The following is a 19,826-nucleotide window of genomic DNA, read 5'->3' as shown; positions in this document are numbered from 1 at the left end:
CCCCCCCCCCCCCCCCGCCAAAACCTGGGATAAAAATATTCTGTCCCCATAACATTTTTTTCCTTTCATGGTGCAAGGCATAGATTAAATGATGTCTTGGGGTCCCTTTTAGTCTCTTATTCTCTGGTTCTACAAGTATGGCTTAAGAATTGTAACTTCTCCCAGTGTTAAATCTTAACTCACTAAGACAGATTTTGGAATTTGTTGAAATGTTATAAAAATATAGATTTGACAGAGTATTTTAATAATGTCTGAAGCATCCTTTGGACTTTTTCAGGTAAGAATATATGTTTTTAAACATTCTGATTATACTCCACACGTTAGTTCTTAATGGTTTCTTTGCAGTCACCAGAATAAAAATGGTAAATAAGAAGAATTTTTAAAATAGGCTAAAAAAGCATAGCAGCATGATCAGGAAGGTTGCATTGCAGAATTATTTTCCCACTCCTTAAACACATAGATACACAGTCACTTCTCGGAAAAACACGTAGTAGTTTGCAGAGACCACTTTGGACTCTCGTACTTGTGAGCAATTCACTTGTAAGAGTGAATCAAGTGCCTCTCTGCCAGTTCTCTGTCTGGCACACATCCTGCTTTTATTGTTGTTGTGATTAGAAAGACCCACTGTTATTAAATAACAATTATAACATTTGGTCCAGTTTTCTGAAATTCATTCACATATGAATAATGCTATTGGGAATTTGTTGTGTAACCCTCATTATGCCTGCCAACCTTTTGTTCCGAGCTCTTTTCTTAAGCACAAAACATGAAAATGCCCTTAGCTTTTTTTAATGTGTTCTTTTTCTCATGAGCTTCTTTCTGCTTTGTTCTCAGTTGAAGCTGAGAAAACAAATGGCATTTGTGAACCTTAGGTTTTTATCTCTATTGGTATCTTTAGAGATCTCTTTAGAGAGAGCATAACATTTATCTCTTTTTGTTTTAAGCAATTATTTTGGGTTTAATCATGTTTTTACCATCTGCCACTGCTCATTTAAGTGAGCAGCTGAAAAGAAACAATCCACCCCTTCTTTCCACACCACTTTGGTAATGCCTACTAGAAGTGGAGTGAGTAATTCTCCCACTTCCAAGGTGGTCTGTTTCATGTTAGTCTGTTCTAATGCTGCAATTGTTGTATTGAGCATTGTCCACTGGATAATTGAGCAATATGACAAACATGCCACATTCGGTTGCCTTTCATCTTCTCTCCTTTGGGAGAATCTTTTAGGTCTGGTAGAATTTTGTGTATCCTTTGGATCAGCACTGGGGAACAATCATGGTTTTGTAATTCGGAAGATCATTATCTGTGGTATTCTTGCTCTGTTTGTTGAAGGAACTGGAAATATGTTTTGAATGAGATGGGACTGAAGAAAAAGAAAGGGCCATCCCATTCCAGAAAACCAGTTGAATACCACCCTGGAGAGTTGTTCTGAGAGATGCGAGGCAAGTCACTTAACCCAAACTTTTCTCAGACAACTTTACAGATTGTGAGTCCAACTTGCAGTTGTAAGGCTGCATTTAGTCTGTGTAGCACCTTCACAGATGAATCTGAAGTCAGGAGCTGTGTGGTGAACATATGAAAGGCAGTATAATACTAAATACTAGTAGGTATATTAAATTGGGTAACTGGAACTAGTGTACACTTTTATTCTTCATTTCTGAGAAAATACCATCTTTTATCTAACAAAGAAGTTTTGAAAAAAAGTTAATTATACTTGTGAAGTACTTACATCCTGTGTCAATGAAGACTGTAGGAGAGCCAATGAATAGGCTGATAATTCCCATTGGGAGCGAAGTTTCAGCTTTATACAGTAAATGAGGTCTAGGGCTATTCATTGAACCGCTTGGACAAAACACAACATTGAACAGTTGCTCACTAAGTGAACATTGTCCATCTTCCGAACAGAACAAAGCCAGAACCTTTCAGGAAAAATAATGTGAACATATTTCAAAAGTGGAAATTCATAAAGCTGTTAAATTAAGGCGTATAGGCATTTCATGTTTTTAAGGGCTTGATCTGCAACCTTAATGTTCTTTTAGCACTGTGTGTTTCTGTATTTAGCATATGGGCACATACATACACAGATTTGTTCCAGTTTGACAGTCCTTCACATGTTGTTTAGTGTGTTTGATTTGCATAATCACTGTGTGATTATTTCTCACTAGCTTTAGCATATGCAAATTCACGTCTTTTGACTGACAACCGTTATTAGACAATCAGAGTATAAGGATTTGCATAATCTCTATGTGGTTACAGTATTTCTGTGCAATACCACTGTGAATGCAAATCCTTTTCCTCTGACTGGTTTCTGTATATTCAAGCAGTTTGCCAGAAATACTGCTGCTGCCTCAGCATCTCATTGCCAAGTGGAAAAATCTACAAGAAAAAAATAACAAAAAAGAAAGCAGGAGAGAAATACCAGAGTCACATCAGAAAGGTGACTAGACAACTGCTACAATGAAATAGCTCCATTAAAAAAAAAAAAAAAGATAAATCCTTACACTCTAAAAAGATTTCAACAAGAGAATATAAAGTTTACTTTGGGAATTCATTCTGAAGTACTGTTCAAGTTACATAAACCAGTTACATTGTTTGGGAAGTGACTACAGTTTTCTTTTTGATAGATACCACTTTTTTAAAGAAAAGTAATTCTGTAAATATTGCATATTATTGTACTTGTTGCAGGTTTTTGTATGAATTATTTTATATTTAACTAGGTTGCATAATATTTCTGTTTTATGTACATGAAAAGCATCAGGTTAGTTCTACCCTGTTTCATTGATAAGAGCAGAAATGGTAGACACTAAGAAAAGATGTGTAATGCTGAGTTCAATTCACTGCATAATTATTCACCATAATTACTAGGGCAATACTGAATAAATTAGCTGTAAAAGGGTAAACCATGCATGGTAGCACATCTAGAACGTGTTTTTTAACCATTTGACATCATATTGTTCTACTTGCACATGAAACATTGTTGAACATTCTTTTTTTTGTGTGTTTAATTATGCTTACTAAACTCTTCCCATCATTCCTTTTGAATTGCATTCTTTGGTTAGTTTATAAGATTCTTATTCACAGATTAATGTGATGTTGGAAAAAAAACCCTGGACTGCTAGCCCTAACAATGGGACGTATTTCTTATGGAAATACAGAATGTCAAATATACTTAGGATCAAATCACTGAGCTGTTCTTGAACTGTTCTGTTTCTGACCTGGACACCAGTATATTAAGAATGCGTCAGATAGATTGTAAGTTATAGGTCTGACACTTCTGGAAAGCATCAGACCTACTACACGTGCTGCACAGATTTTTTTTTTTAACATGCACAGTTAATAAATACTTTCAAGAGGTTTGAGATGGATGTGCACCCACAAAAATGAACTGCAATGTGTGACACCCAGTAGTTCCAATACTTCCTGGAAGTTTTAGACCTGTTGCACATGCTTTGTCCAGCTTGAATGTGCAGCTGCAGTGCTAAGTATCTCCTGGAGAAGAAGGAGCTACCGCTCAGCTGAACAGTGCCCATAATATGGGCACTCTATACGGGCAATATAAGGCTGAATGTCCAGCAGTTCTCCAAAACATCAGAGTTCTGCATAAGTAATAATACAACAATGTAACATAATATGATATAATATAATATAATTAATATTGTGGCATCTGTACAATTGACCAGCATGATTGCAGGGGAAATGATTGTGAATTCTTGATGCTACTCAGATCAGAGAGGAACTGCTCAATTCTCAATTGGAAATAGTCAAATTATGCCCTGAGAAAATTTCTGGTTCAAAAAGTCCCCCAGCTATAAATGACAGTGGCTTTAAATGAAAGAGGAGCTTTCTCATAGCCTTAGTAACTGCTCTTCTGTGTTTCTATTAGTATGTCAGAATTATAATGCAGTAGGCAGTTTTATGTTTGAACTGTTTGATGTTAAAACTGCATCCATCATGCAGTTTTAAAAATGGATTAGTTCACCAGTAAGTATAAACTGTGGAGGATATGATAATATTTAGTTCTTTTTTGCTTGGTAAGGCATTGTGTATGTGGCTTGGTACAGGATTTACACTGTTTCCAATGCTCTTATTAGTGTCACCATTTGTTGAAACATAAGAGAATGAATGAAAGGAGCCCCCACTGAGTTATCTTTATTTCTTATCAATCTTACATCTTGAACAATCAAGATGTTCACATAAGTCTCAACTCACATGTGGGAATATTAATACCTTGCCTGCAAGTATAATAATATTACAGTGTGCTTGTTTGACTTAATTTTTGTACTTACAATTAAATATGTTTGTAGAAATGCAGACTTACGGTACGAAACCGTACTCAGGATATCATTCCATTTTATTTTTCATTGTAACATTGCATTGTGTTAGCATCTGGACTTTAAGAAGTTCTGAGACGTGTTGGTAGCTTTGTCACTGAATTCACTTACCTATTCGAGTAATGGAGGTCAGTCTTTTGGTGGGTAATTTTTTTGTAAATTACCACTAAAATGGTCTACAGCAATTTTTTCCTGAGAGCTTCAATGACCTGATGCGTTTTTCTGCTCACTTAGTATAGGACCATAGTGATTTGAGTCAATCTTTTGCAGCTAATCTCTTTGGCTTTGAGGTGAAAATACTTTCGTACTTATTTGGTTGTTTTAGGCCTACCATATGTTCTGAACAGGCTCTGGACATCCGCATTATCTTCACCCTTTGACCTGGATGCTTTTATTTATATATGTTAGTGCAACTCCATTAGTTTACTGCCGACCTCAAGAATTTGAAACGCTCATGTCATGCCCCTTGGTTTTAATACACAATTAAAAAAATAAAATAAATATAACTCCTTTCGGTTTATATCCTTTTGTGATTGGAGCCTTTATGGATCAAACTTGCATGCTTTCCTTTGCTATCAGTTTGTTGTTGTTGTTTTTAACTTAGGCATACTCTTATGCCTCTGGGATAAGAAGTCACATAAAAAGGATTAATAAAAATCATATATATTAAAAATTTGTTGAAATTCAGGAAGAGCTATGTGCTTGAATTTCAGTTTCAGCAAAAAAAAAAAAGAACACTTAGTAATTATTTGTGGAAATTATGTAAAATTTACATTTCCAAAGCATCAAATTTCTCTGTAGGTGAAATTTACCAGCCCGGGTTCTGCCTTCTGCAGATATTTAATGAAATTTAATGAGATGGAGACTTGGCTACAGACGGCCTTCAAAGATAGCAGCTATGGCGATTCTGGAAAAGTTGCCCAGGCAGTTAGGATAACATGGGTCAACTTCTTGGTGATTTTGTGGTAGATGTTTCATCCAGAAAAGTTCATGCAAAAGCCACTCCTTTCACCTGCAGTCCATAAAATAAAGAGCTCTTTCATGCTTTATGGTAAGCACAAGAACAAAGAAGAATGTGGCTAAGGTCATTGGGCTGACAAGGTTGAATTTGAAACAAGCAAGCAAAACCAAACGAAAAGGGGTAAGGTCAAAGCTAAAAAAATGGAGTAAGGGGGCAACTTCTGCCATGCCCTTGGTTTAAGCCTGGATTTTGCTGAAGTATGGTAAGGCCCTGAAGATCTTGGGAAGGGAGTACAGTATTTGATCAAAGAAAGTAAATAATACCATGTTGCCACGAATTTCAGCTTGAATAATTAAAACATAGAAGATATTATTGCTGTGCATTTTATGTATTGAAACCAAAAATTAATTGAATGAAATAGGAAACCTTTCATATTTATCTTCATTGCCCAAACTACCAGTTACCTTGTGGTTTGCAGTGAACCTTGAGCAATGTGCTACCCCTAGACTGACCACAAGGAAAAGTGTGACACAGCCTGCCTTACATAGTAAGATATACCTAGTGCTGGATAGTAGAAAAGCAAAAGGTAGTGAACAAGTCACAGGGCAGCTCACCCTCTTTGTGTTGTAACTTACAGTGCAAACACATTGGCGAGAGGAAGTAAAGGGCCACCTTGCAAACCTTGCTCTCCTGCACAGCTTTGACAGCTGTATCTTTCATGTGAATTGCAAACCTCTCTGTCCTTCACTGTAAATGGGAGTAAATTAAATCAGTTGCATCTAAGAAATAAAATAAAACCCCAGCGATTGTAATATAGCACTAGTAATGAGTAAAAAGCAGATTTTATAAAAGTTTATCATGATAACTTTTATTTTGAAAGCTAATACCATTTACATAAGTTGAAATACAATTTATATGTGTAATTAGTAACATTCAGTGAGCCTAGAAGTGCTTGGAGATTCTGTTAAGTATCTCACCACTTGCTGATTATCTCAGCTACATGATATTATTTCCCTCTTTATACTTCCCTGCAATCCTTGCTCTCTATTTTCTGGCAATCAGCTGCCTCTCTTTGTTCCTCTGACTCTCAGCAGGGCTCCTCTCTGTCTTCCAGTGTCTGTGAGATCTGAGTGCTTATCATGCTGCACCTAGGTATCCTGTTACCTCTCTCAAATTTCCTGCATAAAACTTCTGGAGGCTTATCTGGTGCTTTTGGATGTTTATTTGAAATTTATGGATTGGTGGTGTTTCCCAAACAAAATCTCCAGGAAAAAATAATAATGTCAAATACCACAGCATTCTGCCCCAACTTTATTAGAATCTGGGGCTAAGTTTTGAAGTTTAATTCTGCTTTGCAATATCAAAGAGCAGTTGGCAGAGAAGGGATTCTTACTTTGAAGCAGCTTTTCTTAATCAACTTGGAGGCTACCCAGAACACTTCTTCATTTAGACCCACAAACACAAATCATCCAGTTCACAATAAAGCCATGTAGCTGTGTATCTAGAAGTCTGCATCTTTAGAAAGAGAAAGAGAAGTGTGCAGATGGATTTCTGTATCAGCAGATAAACAAGAGAAAATCTGTGGAGTGATTAGGAAAGAAACTCTGCATTTTTCCATGAGACCAAAATAAAATTAAATACAAAGTAGACCAACTATTCCACACATTCATGAGTTTTCTCAATTCTGAAAAACTATTTGTCTCATTCTCAATGTTCACCCAGAAATCCAACCCCATTAGAAGCTAGAATTCTTAATGTGAAGATGGATACATCCAACTCAAAAAATCAGTTGTTCCGTCTTATGAATCATGGTGGTACCTTTCATATAACCCTTAGAGAGCTTCTTTGTTGGCTTTCTTAACTTACGGCACTTGTGAGATAATGTGAAAGAGTTTAACACGTTAACACTGAAGGCTAAACTAATAGTATCTCACGACTGTGGTTAATATGAAGGCAAACAGTTACACTGGAATAAAGAATGCACAATTTCTTGTTACCATGCGCTGACTTATTCATATATCTGAGCTTGAGGTTTCCCTAAGTATTTTAGACCTGCAGTGGTGAAAAGAACAGTGCCTAAATTTCTTTAGAAATTTAGGCTAGATTTCTCCAAACTTCAGCAGCAGTGAAGTAGCGTCGATTAAGACCACGTCATGCTTTAGTGTTGAAAATCTCAGGGTACAGGTCTATTGGTTCTGCTGACATAAGAAGTCACCTCTTGGGTAATGGAGCAGTTGAAAAAAGAAGAGTTGTTACTGTCTGTTTACTGTCCTGTGTGGTGGTGTTCTTTCTGGTCTATACAATAGTATTTTTGGACTGTGGGCTTTTTCAACATCATGTTACTGAATAAAATGAGTGCCCCTAGCACATGCTTTGTCCACCGCAGAAAGTCTTACACAGCATGCTGTAGTGTTTCAGGGCTTGCTATACTCTGACCTTAGCCATCAGTGTTATTTTGGGGTTATGTTACAGTGGCATCCCTAGTTCCTGGGACTGGTGTTCTTTTATGCTGGTGGTTGCACAAATGTATGAGATATTTCTCTTTCATATCAAATTGAAGAGGATGTTCAAACTGAGCATTTCTTCCAAACCTTTCTGTAAAGCTCTGCCATTTTCCTTGTTCCTTTTTTTTTACCAATCTGAATTCCTTTTCAACAGGAATTAGTTTAATGACCTATTTCATATCTGACACTGAACAGCTGTCAGGTGATGCAAAATTTCTGTAGTGATCTGTTCTGGATTCACTGCAATAGAGGCCATGACTGTCTACCATTACAGCTTCCATGAATAATTGATTACTCTACGGAAAAGCTCTGATTCTTTATTTATCAAAAACCCCTTTGCTAACAGACTAGAAAAAAGTGAATCATGGGGACATGAGCATAGAAAAAGGTTTTTTTTTCTCAAGACACATACAAATTATGCGGTGTGAATACTGGTTATCATCAGAGTTAGACAATTAATTGTATAGGCGTCATCACAATCTGTGAATTTTTAACAATACAATTTAAAGATAAAAACTATCAGTGGTTTTACCAAGTTGCTGTAAAGCTATTACTAGATTTTAAAAATAGCTGTCAAATTCTTCTTCTGAAAAAGAAATATAAATAATTTTGACCAATGAATTTGGGGAAGTTGATTTCAATCCTCCATGTAAAAAGGTCTCTTGAGTAGCTTTTGTGAAATTTTCTGCCAAAAATGGTACATTTTTTTATGGGACCCTGACTTACAGACACTGACAGATCAGCATTCTGGTACAGGTTAGTTCAGAATAATGCTTTTCATGAAAGTCAAAATTCATCCTTAAAGTAGGGTTTATTCAAAATAGTTGCTTCTAAATGGCTGTGAAAATAATCTTTGGAGGATTTGGATTTTTCATAGGTTGTATAGAAGTTACTTTATGGAAAAGATTAATTTATTGGTTCCTGGAAAATTGTTATTTTTTTAATAATACTGATCTATTGTGTGTTATTTGGGAATTATTTGTATATAATACTCCTTCACATTTCCATTGATCCTTTTCTTAGTAGTTTTATTTAAAATATGCATTTCATTTAGTGAGCTGGCTTTTCTATGATATAAAAAACGTAAATTGGTGTTTTGATAGGTAAACTTGTTCAGCATTTACAGCTTTTAGCTTTCTTCAGTAAAGGGAGATTGGTGCATATAGAATTGAACTAAGGATATGTATTTCAAGATAGCTAATGACACTTTTCTTTGTTCCTTTCTGTATTACCTCTCTGTAAAACTGCATGAAGAAGAAATACTCATTTTCAAAGAAAAATAATAGTTTTCTGTAGTGTGGGGTATGGTATGGCATGATGCAGAATCTGTTTTGAGACTATAGATAACATAGCATACAGTGGAACAGCAAAAGCTTTTATTTTTCTTTTTCTTCTCTTTTTACAGATGGACCCAATTCAAAAAGCTGTAATAAATCATACATTTGGGGTTCCTCTTCCTCATCGAAGAAAGCAAATCATATCATGCAACATTTGCCAGCTGAGATTTAATTCTGATGTAAGTCGATCATTTTGTATCAGATTAGAAATATGTACTTATCTTCTAGGATGTGCCATAATTTGCATAAATTGAACCTAAATGAAACGTTGTGATTTCAGTTTGTGGCTCAGCAGATGAAAAGGCTGTAGGATGCTTCAAATAAACACAATTATTTGGTAGTGTTTATACACCCGGCCAGATTTTCCCTGCGGATATATCCCTGCAAGCTCATCAACTTCAGTTGTGCTGCACAGAGTGTAAATAGGAAAATGGATTGATCCATTACTGCTAATATCACTGAAATATTTGCTGGGTCCTAATTCTTCTGCCAGTGCTGGTGTCGTGGTTTAACCTGGCAGGCAGCTAAACACCACACAGCCGTTCGCTCACTCCCCCCCAGTGGGATGGGGGAGAGAATCAGAAAAAAAGTAAAACTCGTGGGTTGAGATAAAGACAATTTAATAGGACAGAAAAGGAAAGGGAAATAATAATAATGATAAAAGAATATACAAAATAAGTGATGCACAGTGCAATTGCTCACCACCTACTAACCAATGCCCAGCCAGTTCCCAAGCCGTGGCCGCTGGCCAACTCCCCCCAGTTTCTGTTCAACATGACGTCCTGTGGTATGGAATATCCCTTTGGCCAGTTTGGGTCAGCTGTACTGGCTGTGCCCCCTCCCAACATCTTGTGCACCTCCAGCCTCCTTGCTGGCGGGGCAGTATGAGAGGCTGAAAAATCCTTGACTAGTGTAAGCACTGCTCAGCAACAACTAAACATCGGTGGTTATCAACATTGTTCTCATCCTATATCCAAAACACAGCACTGTACCAGCTACTAGGAAGAAAAATAACTCTATCCCAGCCAAAACCAGGACACCTGGTTATGTTTGCCTTCCTTTTCAGCTTGAAAATGTTAGAAATTATTTAGATATACTTCTAGTCCTTGTGGATCTACCTTCCTTTTTCTACCCTTACAACAATATCTCTGTCTAGCTAGAATTGTATTTTAATGTTCCTGTCCTGCCAGTACAAGCTTTTGAAAAAAACCAAAAAAAAGCAGGTGATTTTTTTGTCAGTTGGCTCCTACCTCATGTCCTCTTGTTCCTCCAACAATGAAATAGAGCAAGGTGAACTGGAGATGGTCTCTAATATACAGAGGAAACCCATTCCCCATAATTACCCAAGGAAGCTGTGCTGTGGTGCTCCTTGACAAGGAATACCCGTTCTGTCACAGAAAAGCCTCTTAGAATTTAACTCCTTTATTTCCTTCTCCAGGATCATTGTGTGTGCAGACAAAACCTGACATAGAACAATATATTTTCTTCTGCTAATCTAGTCTGTCCAGGAAGTTTCTTGACATGGGCATCACTGGTGGAAACTTATCTTCCCCTACCAAATGTCTTTCATTTACTATCTGTTTCACTAATTTAAATATGGAAGTTACTTCTGTCAGAATAAAAATGTTTGGATTTAGAGTGAGGTCTAACCCAAAAATGTCCACAAGGTTCCTTCCTCATGCTAGTCATATGAAGAAGTGGAATAATTCTTGTGTGCTGCTGCTTCTTTGTAGGCAGCTATTTATATACAGTTTTACCTATTTTTAGTTTATCAATTATTTATCAAAGCCATGAACTTGTCAAAAACTTAAATTGAACCTTGAAGCCTTCTTTTAAGGATTGGCCACCTAGGGATGAAAATAATGCATCTCTCTTCATTCCTCTCAGCTTTTTGTTCCTTAAAAATAATTTTAACAAGATCTCAGTTACAATTTCCAGACCAGTCAGCATCATGTACTTACTTTCACTGATGAATCCAGGTTTTCTAGTTCATGGACTGAATGGACACCTTCCCCTTATAACATTGACATCATTCTCAAACAGTAGTGCAAGGAAGGGTAATACATTCTCTGGAGCTGTCATGTCCCTCACAGATAAAAATAGCCAAATTAGGCTCTTCCATTTAGAAGCCAGATGCTAGAATTAGGACTGTGGATACTGAGCCATTCATGGGGAGAGGATGATGGAGACTTCTGGGCCACAGTGGATCCCACTGACTGAGCAGCCCAGGTCATCACTCATAATTTTCAGCTTTGTCTTAAGAAAAAGCATGTCATGCTGAATCATACATAGTACATAGCTGCAAGAGACATCAAACACTTCGGTGTTACATACCAAAGTGAAACACCACCTTTCAAAGAGGGTATACTGTTTGTTAGTCTGCAAAAAGATCCAGACAAAAGAGAGGATGAACACATCATTAAAATAACTTAGTCATTAGTAGATACGCAACTGGGATTGATACATGGAGTGGAAAATTTTCCAGCTGACAGGAGCTAGGCATTTTCCAGAATAAAATGTTTGAAATAAAAATTCTTCTACACAGAAGCAAACAAGATATCAGCGGACACTGATACTTCTTACGCAGAGGACTGGTATGCTCCCATACTGTTCCTTTTCTGCTGCTCTTAGAAAGGATTACAAAGAAGAGAGGGGGAAGAAGCAGTGGCCATTTTCAGTCTCATCTACAGTGTCCAAAAAACTGGTTTCAGAAGAAATCTATTCATTTATACTGTTCACAGGAAACTCATGGAAGAAAAGCTGTTAAGCAGATATTTAGTTGTCCCTTCACACCTTCAAGTGATAGAGACTTGAACTCCGATTTGCCAACACTGTTCAGTGGAAGATTGTTCTAATGCTCCCCTCTCTCAAAGCTGATCAATATCATTAACTTTATGGAATGGGGAGGCCTTCTTGCTGAGTATCTTTCACTTTCCACTTTTAATATTCACCTAATTTTTAAAGCAACCCCAGTGTTGCTGATTGATGTAGAGATTATGATCCAAATGCTGTCCAGTGATTAACCTGGGACTATATCTCCCCCCCCCCCCTTTTCCCTACCACACAGAAGAGAGATCTTTTTGATGGTCTCTTCTCATTCCAGTGCATATAGTTATTACTGCTGAAAATCACATAGTGCTCTGCTGAGGCAGTTCAAGAAATAATAAGTAGGCAGAGTTCCACTGCAATTTAGAAATGCTTTTCTGCAATGTGAGGGGAATAGGCAGAGCTAAGTTCCTCAGTTGCTTGCGTAATTCTGAATGTCCACCAGTTTTTGAAGCAAAAATGTGCTAAACTAAAAATGTAATGTTGAGACTTAAGGGAAAGATTGCTTTGAAGAAAAAGAGCTATTAGCTATCATTTTCTGATAACTTTAGTATATGAATGGCAAGCACATACATTGTAATTTTTTCTTTTATTATGAAGAAGAAGTTTTCATTTACTGAATATTCCTACCTTTCATTTCTGGCATTTTTTTTTAACATGATTTAAAACCATAACAACAATAAATAGTTTTTCAGAAACCTAGGGCTTTGGGGCTGTTCTACCAATGTGTCTTTATTTTTAGATGCTGGAGATAGGGTTTATCAGAGAGTAATGAATAGAAATTCCATTTACCTACTGCATGACAGTATTATGAAAATGTTTACAATAAAACTGGTCTGTGAGATTTTTCATTTTTGCAGAGAATACAGAATTTTCTCCCCTTTGATACAGATTTCTTTCAGAGCAGAAGCACTTTTTTTCTGGTTACATGGTATCAAAATTACATTGCAAAGAAAAATGAGAAAAGGCAGTACAATAGTCTAAAATTGTTTAGCTTCTTTCCAAAGGACTTATCTATAAATCTTCATGACAGCTGTGTGTTCACTATTTCTTTTTAAAATAAATCTTCTCATACAAGGGAAGGGAGGAATGAGCAAGTAACCAAAGCCTCTCCATGCTGAGAAAAAACATTAGAACAGCAGAGGTAGGTTCTGTGGAGTCTGATTCAAGCAGTGATTTTTTTTTTCTTTTTTTTTTTGCATTGAGAGAGATCTATATATAACATTTACATTCACATTGTGCATCCAGTACAGGGCAAAACATTTAAGTATGTGCTTAGCTGCAAGTGTGTGAGTTGCCATTTAGGTTTTGGCAGCTGCTGAGAGCTGTTGCACCAGTTCAGAACTGTTAAATATATGCTTTGTAGTAAACATTAAACATCTGCTAAAAGCACCCTGTAAAATGAAGTCCAGCTGACTTCAGTACGACAACTCATGTGCCTACAGGTAGTTGTAGGAGTAAATTCTGTGCTAACACGAGCAATCACTAAAAAAACCAACAAAAAAACCCCAACAAAAAAAAAAAAAACAAACAACCCCATGGCTTGGAAAAAAAGAGCTTACTAACTTTTCCTCACTTTTTGATCACCTGTCTTGACTATTTGACCTTCGTTTACCCACATTTTTAATTTCATCATTTGATCAAGGTAGTGACTGTCTGTTAACAAGGTCAATTCTTGCAAAGGGATTCTCTCTTTCTCTGCCCTCTCCTTTAATGCAGATGGCTGAGTGATAATCCAGCTTGCCTTGAGAGAAAGGTTGGGCAGCGTTTTATGTACTCACAGGACTTGAATTCCATTATGATACATTGTAAAAGTATTTCCAAACATGTTAGCCAGAAATTATTGTTTGACTTAAATAGCAACAGTAGTAATATTCTCCTGAAAATCATGAGCTGAATGCTCATTGTGGAGCCCTTATTTGTTGTTTTTTTAATCTTGTTTTTCTCCATCTCTATAAAGCAAAGATACCACTGAATCGATACACAGTTCAACTGTCTGAAGTTGTCAGGATTCAAAAAGTGCTGTTCCGGTAAAAGAATAGTGAAGGATTTTTTGGAGGATAAGCTCCACAGGATTTTACTATGGTTCTAACTTTCATGGGGAAAGAAGCAGGACCAGAAGACTTAAAACCTATTTAGGTTATGCTTGGTATCTAGAACAAATGATTAAAGTATCAGTTTGTAAGCACCTAGGGGACAATAAGGTGATAAGAAACAGCCAACATGAATTTGTCAAGAACAAATCATGTCAAACCAATCTAATTTTCTCCTTTGACAGGGTAATTGGTCTAATGGATAATAGGGAATAAATAGATGTGATATGTTTTGGCTTTAATAGGGGTTGATACAGTCCTATGTGACAGTCTTGTAAAGTAAGTAGGGGAATATGGTCCAGGTGAAATTGTTAAAAGTTGGTTGCAAAACAGATTGAAAAACTATACTGAGAGTAGTTGCTGAGGGTTTCCTGTCAAAAACAAAAGATCACTACAAGTCAGGATCTGCAGGAGTCTGTTCCGTGCTCGCTGCTACTCTAAATTTTCATTAGCAATGTGCCTGACAGAATAGAGAGTACATATACCAGGTTTGTGGATGACACCTAGATGGAGGGTGGCAGGCACTTGATGGAAGGTGGCAAGTTCAGGATTGCAGTCCAAAATTATCTTCACCAGTTGGAGAAAATAGTCTGGAATTCCGACAAGTGCAGGAAATAGAAGCACAAACTATTGTGCTTAGACTGGAAAAATGAAATGCACAAGTAGTAAAATGAGAAATGTCTGACTTAATGGGCAAAAAGGAATTATAGTGAATCACAATCCAAATATGCATTAACAGTTGCTAATGGGGGAAAAAAAAAGAAAAAAAAAAAAAAAAGAAAAACACCCAATTAATCCTGTGATAACTTTTTTCCCCAACTAATCCTATGATAACTTTTTTTCCCCAAGAGAAACATTTATCAATAGACAGGTAAGGATTCCACAGTATTTGAAAGTGGCAATGCCTCAGGTGAAGAATTATTTACAACAGTGGTCATCACACTTTAACAAAAGCATAATTAGTTGCAGAATTTAGAAGACATCCACTAGTATGACAAGATGTGAAAAAAATTCAGTCAGCTAGGGAAAGTAGAAAACTGGGTAGATGTACAGTAGAAAAGATGAGGAAAATATAGTAATTTTTTTCAGTATGTATATAAGGTTTTCAGTATATGAAAGGGGGTTAATAAGAGAACAGTGACCAATTCATCCTTGTGTTCCTTGTTTTTGATAGAAGAATAAATTTGATTAATTCTTCAGCTTAATGTTATTCAAGAAATATTTTGTTGCAATATTTGGTGAAACAATTCTAGCTATAATGGTAGTGAAGTTCTGGAAGGAAACACACAGGGACAGTTGTGGGCTCCCTGTCGGCAGAGGGTCTTAACAAATTAGACACCTGTTTCTGAGGATGGACAGGAAACGCTGAGTGTAGTCCCAAAGATGAGAGAGATTATATGACCTCCTGCTCGACTAACTTACAAACCTGTTTCTGTGATTTGGAAGAGGTAATAGAGATTTCATTTCTTGTCCATGCCAAGTGATGGTCACACCTGGCCTGCGGCCTCTGTTTGCAAAGAGAGAGGAACTTTCAAAAGTTGGTCCATTAAGAACCAGGAAAGGCTGATACAGCTAACTGCTTGAAGTTATTTAGCATTTCACCCTTCTGATTTCAAATCTGTTATTTTTCAACTTTCAGAGATACACTTAAATGGTATTTGAAGCCATGTGCACTATCTGCCTCAATTGCTGTTCTGCGTGTGGCTATAACCACATGTTCTTATTCTTTGCATGTTTTGTTGTTCCTCCAATTACGGATTAGATTTAGATTTCCAATTAACCTTTAGATTTAGAACCCTGCTTTGGTATAAACCCAAGAATTTCTGCTTGAGTTGTAATGCATAGCTTTCTTAATCAAAGTCACTTGTTGCAGGTATTGCCAGCCATCAAGTACATTTATCTATTATCTCAGGGCAATTTTACTTCTGGTCTTTCCAAACCAATGCATCTGCCTTCTGTGAAGTCATCAGGCTGATTCTTTAAGGAGATATTCTTGTGCAAACATTTACAGATGCTTAGCATCCCCTTAAAGTCAATGTTACTCTATGAGGGTATAGTATTAATTGCAGCACTTGTACCTCACCAAGAATAAAACTTCATCCAGGATTATCTTATTTTTATATCTATATAAATTATTTTTATATATATAATTTATATAGGTATATAATTCCATATATATATATGCGCTACTTTTTTCTAATAATGCACCGTCTTTCCTGTACTATGGAGTTCAGTGTAAGGAGAAACAAATGCTGACTTCAGTTGTGGAATTGCACATGCCATTCATTTGAGATCAGAATGTGAGTCAGAATGGAAATACACTCATAGGTCGACACTTTTCCAGAGATACTGGTTTATAGTATTCACTGGAAAAAGTAGCAAGTAATCACAGAAAGTGATTAGTGCAGAGATTTCCATGGGATATCTGCATTTGTATCAACACATTATGGAAACCCTAAAGAATTGCTAAAAAAATCATTCAAGATATGTGATTTTTTTGGCATTCCAAAAGTCTAATCAAACAGCACAGAATATTTTGCACTTACATTGAAAACATTTGAAAACAGCCTAGTATTTTTTTTGCCCAGTTGGATATTCAGTGGAGTCTGTTTTTGTAGGCCTAGCCTGCACATTTTAGAAGCATTACCTCCTCTTTCCTAGAGCACAGTTTTAAAGGCTGCAATATGTATTGCAGTCAGGTCCTGTGCAGGTCTGGTCTTTCCCATACTACAGAACTCAACCTTTTTTTTTTTGACTGTATGTTGTATTTTGGAAGAAAATAATCTTAGGTTTTTATTACAATCCTGTCTTCTGTTAGATGTTGTTTCATTCTGAGATGGTTGTGAGTAACCTTTTTTCATGTAGGAAATAAGTAACTTAATTTATAAATTATGAAATCCAGAATAGTCTGTTGAACAATAGTTATGAACTTTCACATAACCTGTAGTTTCTTAAAGCATTTCTAAAATGCTTAATAGAAAGTATAATTAATTTCCTTTTGTTGTATAAAGTATTTTTTCCATAATTTTCACCTTCTATACAGTACTTTTATGCACCTATACAACCTAGAAGCAGAAACAATTCATACCTGACACAGCACCTTGTTGTTTAGCTTCTGAGTACTTTAGGAGGTGTTGAACTGAGTCCCCTAGCTGATAGCCTAATGGTGTGGGTATTTCCTTGCCTCTTAAGCATTGCCTACAAACCAAACATTTTGGGTGATCCTCAGTAACTGCTGTAAGTGGTCTCTCAGTCGACTGCAAGCTATGGAGCTCTCTACACGAACTCTTCACTAATCCTGGTACCTATCTCCTCTCTTGTAGTGAAAGTAATGTATTCTGTCTAGAAAATCTGTACTGTTGCAGAACATAGACCAGCCCAGAGGTATCAGGCTCATAGAAGCATTGCCTGAGGACAAGGCGGCAGTAGGAAAGAAAGTTTTAAGTTATTGATCTTTAAAAAAGCATGCTGTTAATGTCAGCTGGTTACTCAGTCTGTTACTGGTGGGGAGAGATGGAGTGCCTTGGTGTCCACTGCATTCATACTGTAAGACTTACACTTTCCTCTCAAAATTCACTCTCCAGCCACATTCAGCAGTGGTAGTTGAAGAGAGAGTGTCAAAATCAAGCATTGGAACAGGCTGCCCAGGGAAGCGGTTGAGTCACCATCCCTGGAGGTATTTAAAAGATGTGTAGATGTGGCGCTTGGGGACATGGTTTAGTGGTGGACTTGGTAGTGTCAGGTTAACGGTTGGACTTGATGATCTTAAAGGTCTTTTCCAACCTAAGTGGATTCTACTCTATAAATCCAGGAGAAAGCAAAGTGTAATGCTTCCAGCTACCTGGTCCCTACACAAGCAGAGGTTATGGAGAAATGTCCAACAACTATGTCAACTGAACATCAGAGTCAGTATAGGAACATGATCCTGGAGAGATTAAAACATTCATCTTAGCAGCAGCCGTTGCTGTGTTAGGACTTAAAGATTATGTAAAACTTAGACTTTTTTTATTCACCTTTGTCAACTCTTACTTCCTACCTCTGCTCATCCTACCAGGTTATTTAATTTTCAAAGCACTCACTTTTTTTTGATAAAACAAGTCAATTGTGCAGAAGGTTTGACATCTCTTGAAAATTACTCGAGTTTGCTAGAAATGATCTGTGAATAGGCAATGGCTCTCTCTGATAGTCCTGTTTATAATTTGCAGAAGATTAATGACCAGTATTCTGACTGTGGAATATGGAGACAAATTGGTTTAAAAGGTTTCTGCTTCTGGCACCGAAGTGAATGGTTGCAGTGTTTGCCCTTTTGGGGCCAACTTTTAACTTCTGCTTGGGTGTAGATGATCTCAGAACTGCAAAGAGCAGAAGAAGAAGGAGAGAAAGGCAGAGGTGAGAGTAGTTAATAAGAGAGAAAGTCTGAAATAAAAGCAACCTCCCTCCTGTGTTTGAACACATCCATGCTTGTTACTGTCAGAAATTTTCCTTGTCTCAGAAATTATTAAATTGGAACATAAGAATGTACCAGAAAACATGATATTGGGGGGCGGGAAGCAGACCTAAATGATCTGATAGGCCCTAGATTTTCCAAAATCTGCTTTCAGTGTCAGGAGAGTGCTTAATGTGGATTATCTGTCACTCACTAAGATGACTTCCAGGCAAATTACACATGTGTTTCCAGTGGTTTTAATGAATTGGGTCCTGTAGCTACATTCTTTGGGTTACAGTAGTGTCAGAAAGATTTTGTGCCTGGTCGAGGGTGGGGGAACATGACAATGAAATTCAAATGCTAAAGTTGGGCAAGTAGGGGCTAACTGGAGTTTCTTTGAAGTCTTTGGCTGGAATTGTGGGAATGAAGACAACGCTTAGTATTTTTGAACTGTACATTGAAAAATAACATTTTATACATCAGGGAATTGGTATAGACGGGGAAAAATATAGACAGTATAAAAGGTATAGACAGTATAAAAGGGGGGAAAAGAAGTCTCTCTTCCAATTCTCTCACGTTCCATTCATGGAAAAGACTGCCCATTTCAACCTCAAGGAGAGAAACCTCTGCTTTATCACTTCTTGCCATACACTATTTGTGTTTGAGGCATTTTTTCCTGTCAGCTTCCTCAGTCAACGTGGGAAGTAAATCAATCAACTCTAATAAACAACTGAAATTTATGAACTGTGTTGGGGACTCTTTACAGAAACCACTTTCCATAAGTGAGTCATCACCTAAAAGGAAAGATAAATTGTAAACTCCTTGCTGTACAATCTTCATCTAGCTTTGTTTGGTGTGTTGTAACATCTTCCTTATAGATTTATTTAAAAAAATAAGAATTTATGCAGTAGAGAGTCTGAGATTCTGGATTATTAATAATAGGTGCAGATAACGGTTTTCACTATAAAAATGGCAAAGTATTGTCTCCTTTCAGTCACCAGTCAGTGACTCCTTCTGGCTCACTTTCTTAAGCACTGATAAGGACATAAAGAAGAACTGGGAGAAGAGGAACAGGCAGGGCTATACATCAAAGTCTGGTCCACAGAAAGAGTGCATAGTGAAGAAAATGTGCAGTTTTGTGTGGTGTAGAAAGATCTCCATCAAAACAAGTTAAATGGTGTAAATTGTACTTTTTCTCAAAAAAAAAATCCTAATTTCTTCTAAAAATGCATTAAAAGTAAAGTTGCTCTTTTACTTGGCTTTGGTTTGTTATACTCTATTCCAACAGCCATAAAATCTTTTCAAATAGTCTTACACTAACTCTGGACACTTCCCCCCCCCCCTTCTTTA

General features: G+C 36.9%; 1 protein-coding gene across 1 annotated transcript in view; it reads left to right on the top strand.

The window, feature by feature from the left end:
- Positions 1 to 19,826, top strand: part of ZNF385D (zinc finger protein 385D) — a 362,739-nt gene that overhangs the window by 254,948 nt on the left and 87,965 nt on the right. Inside the window, exon 3 of the mRNA XM_019474476.1 lies at positions 9,200 to 9,310. Coding sequence (XP_019330021.1) covers positions 9,200 to 9,310 — 111 coding nt within the window. The remainder of the gene's footprint in view (positions 1 to 9,199; positions 9,311 to 19,826) is intronic.

The sequence above is a fragment of the Aptenodytes forsteri genome, unplaced genomic scaffold (genome assembly GCF_000699145.1).
Source record: "Aptenodytes forsteri isolate BGI_AS27 unplaced genomic scaffold, ASM69914v1 Scaffold9, whole genome shotgun sequence".
Classification (NCBI taxonomy): Eukaryota; Metazoa; Chordata; class Aves; order Sphenisciformes; family Spheniscidae; genus Aptenodytes; species Aptenodytes forsteri.
This window is presented reverse-complemented; position numbering and strand designations above follow the sequence as displayed.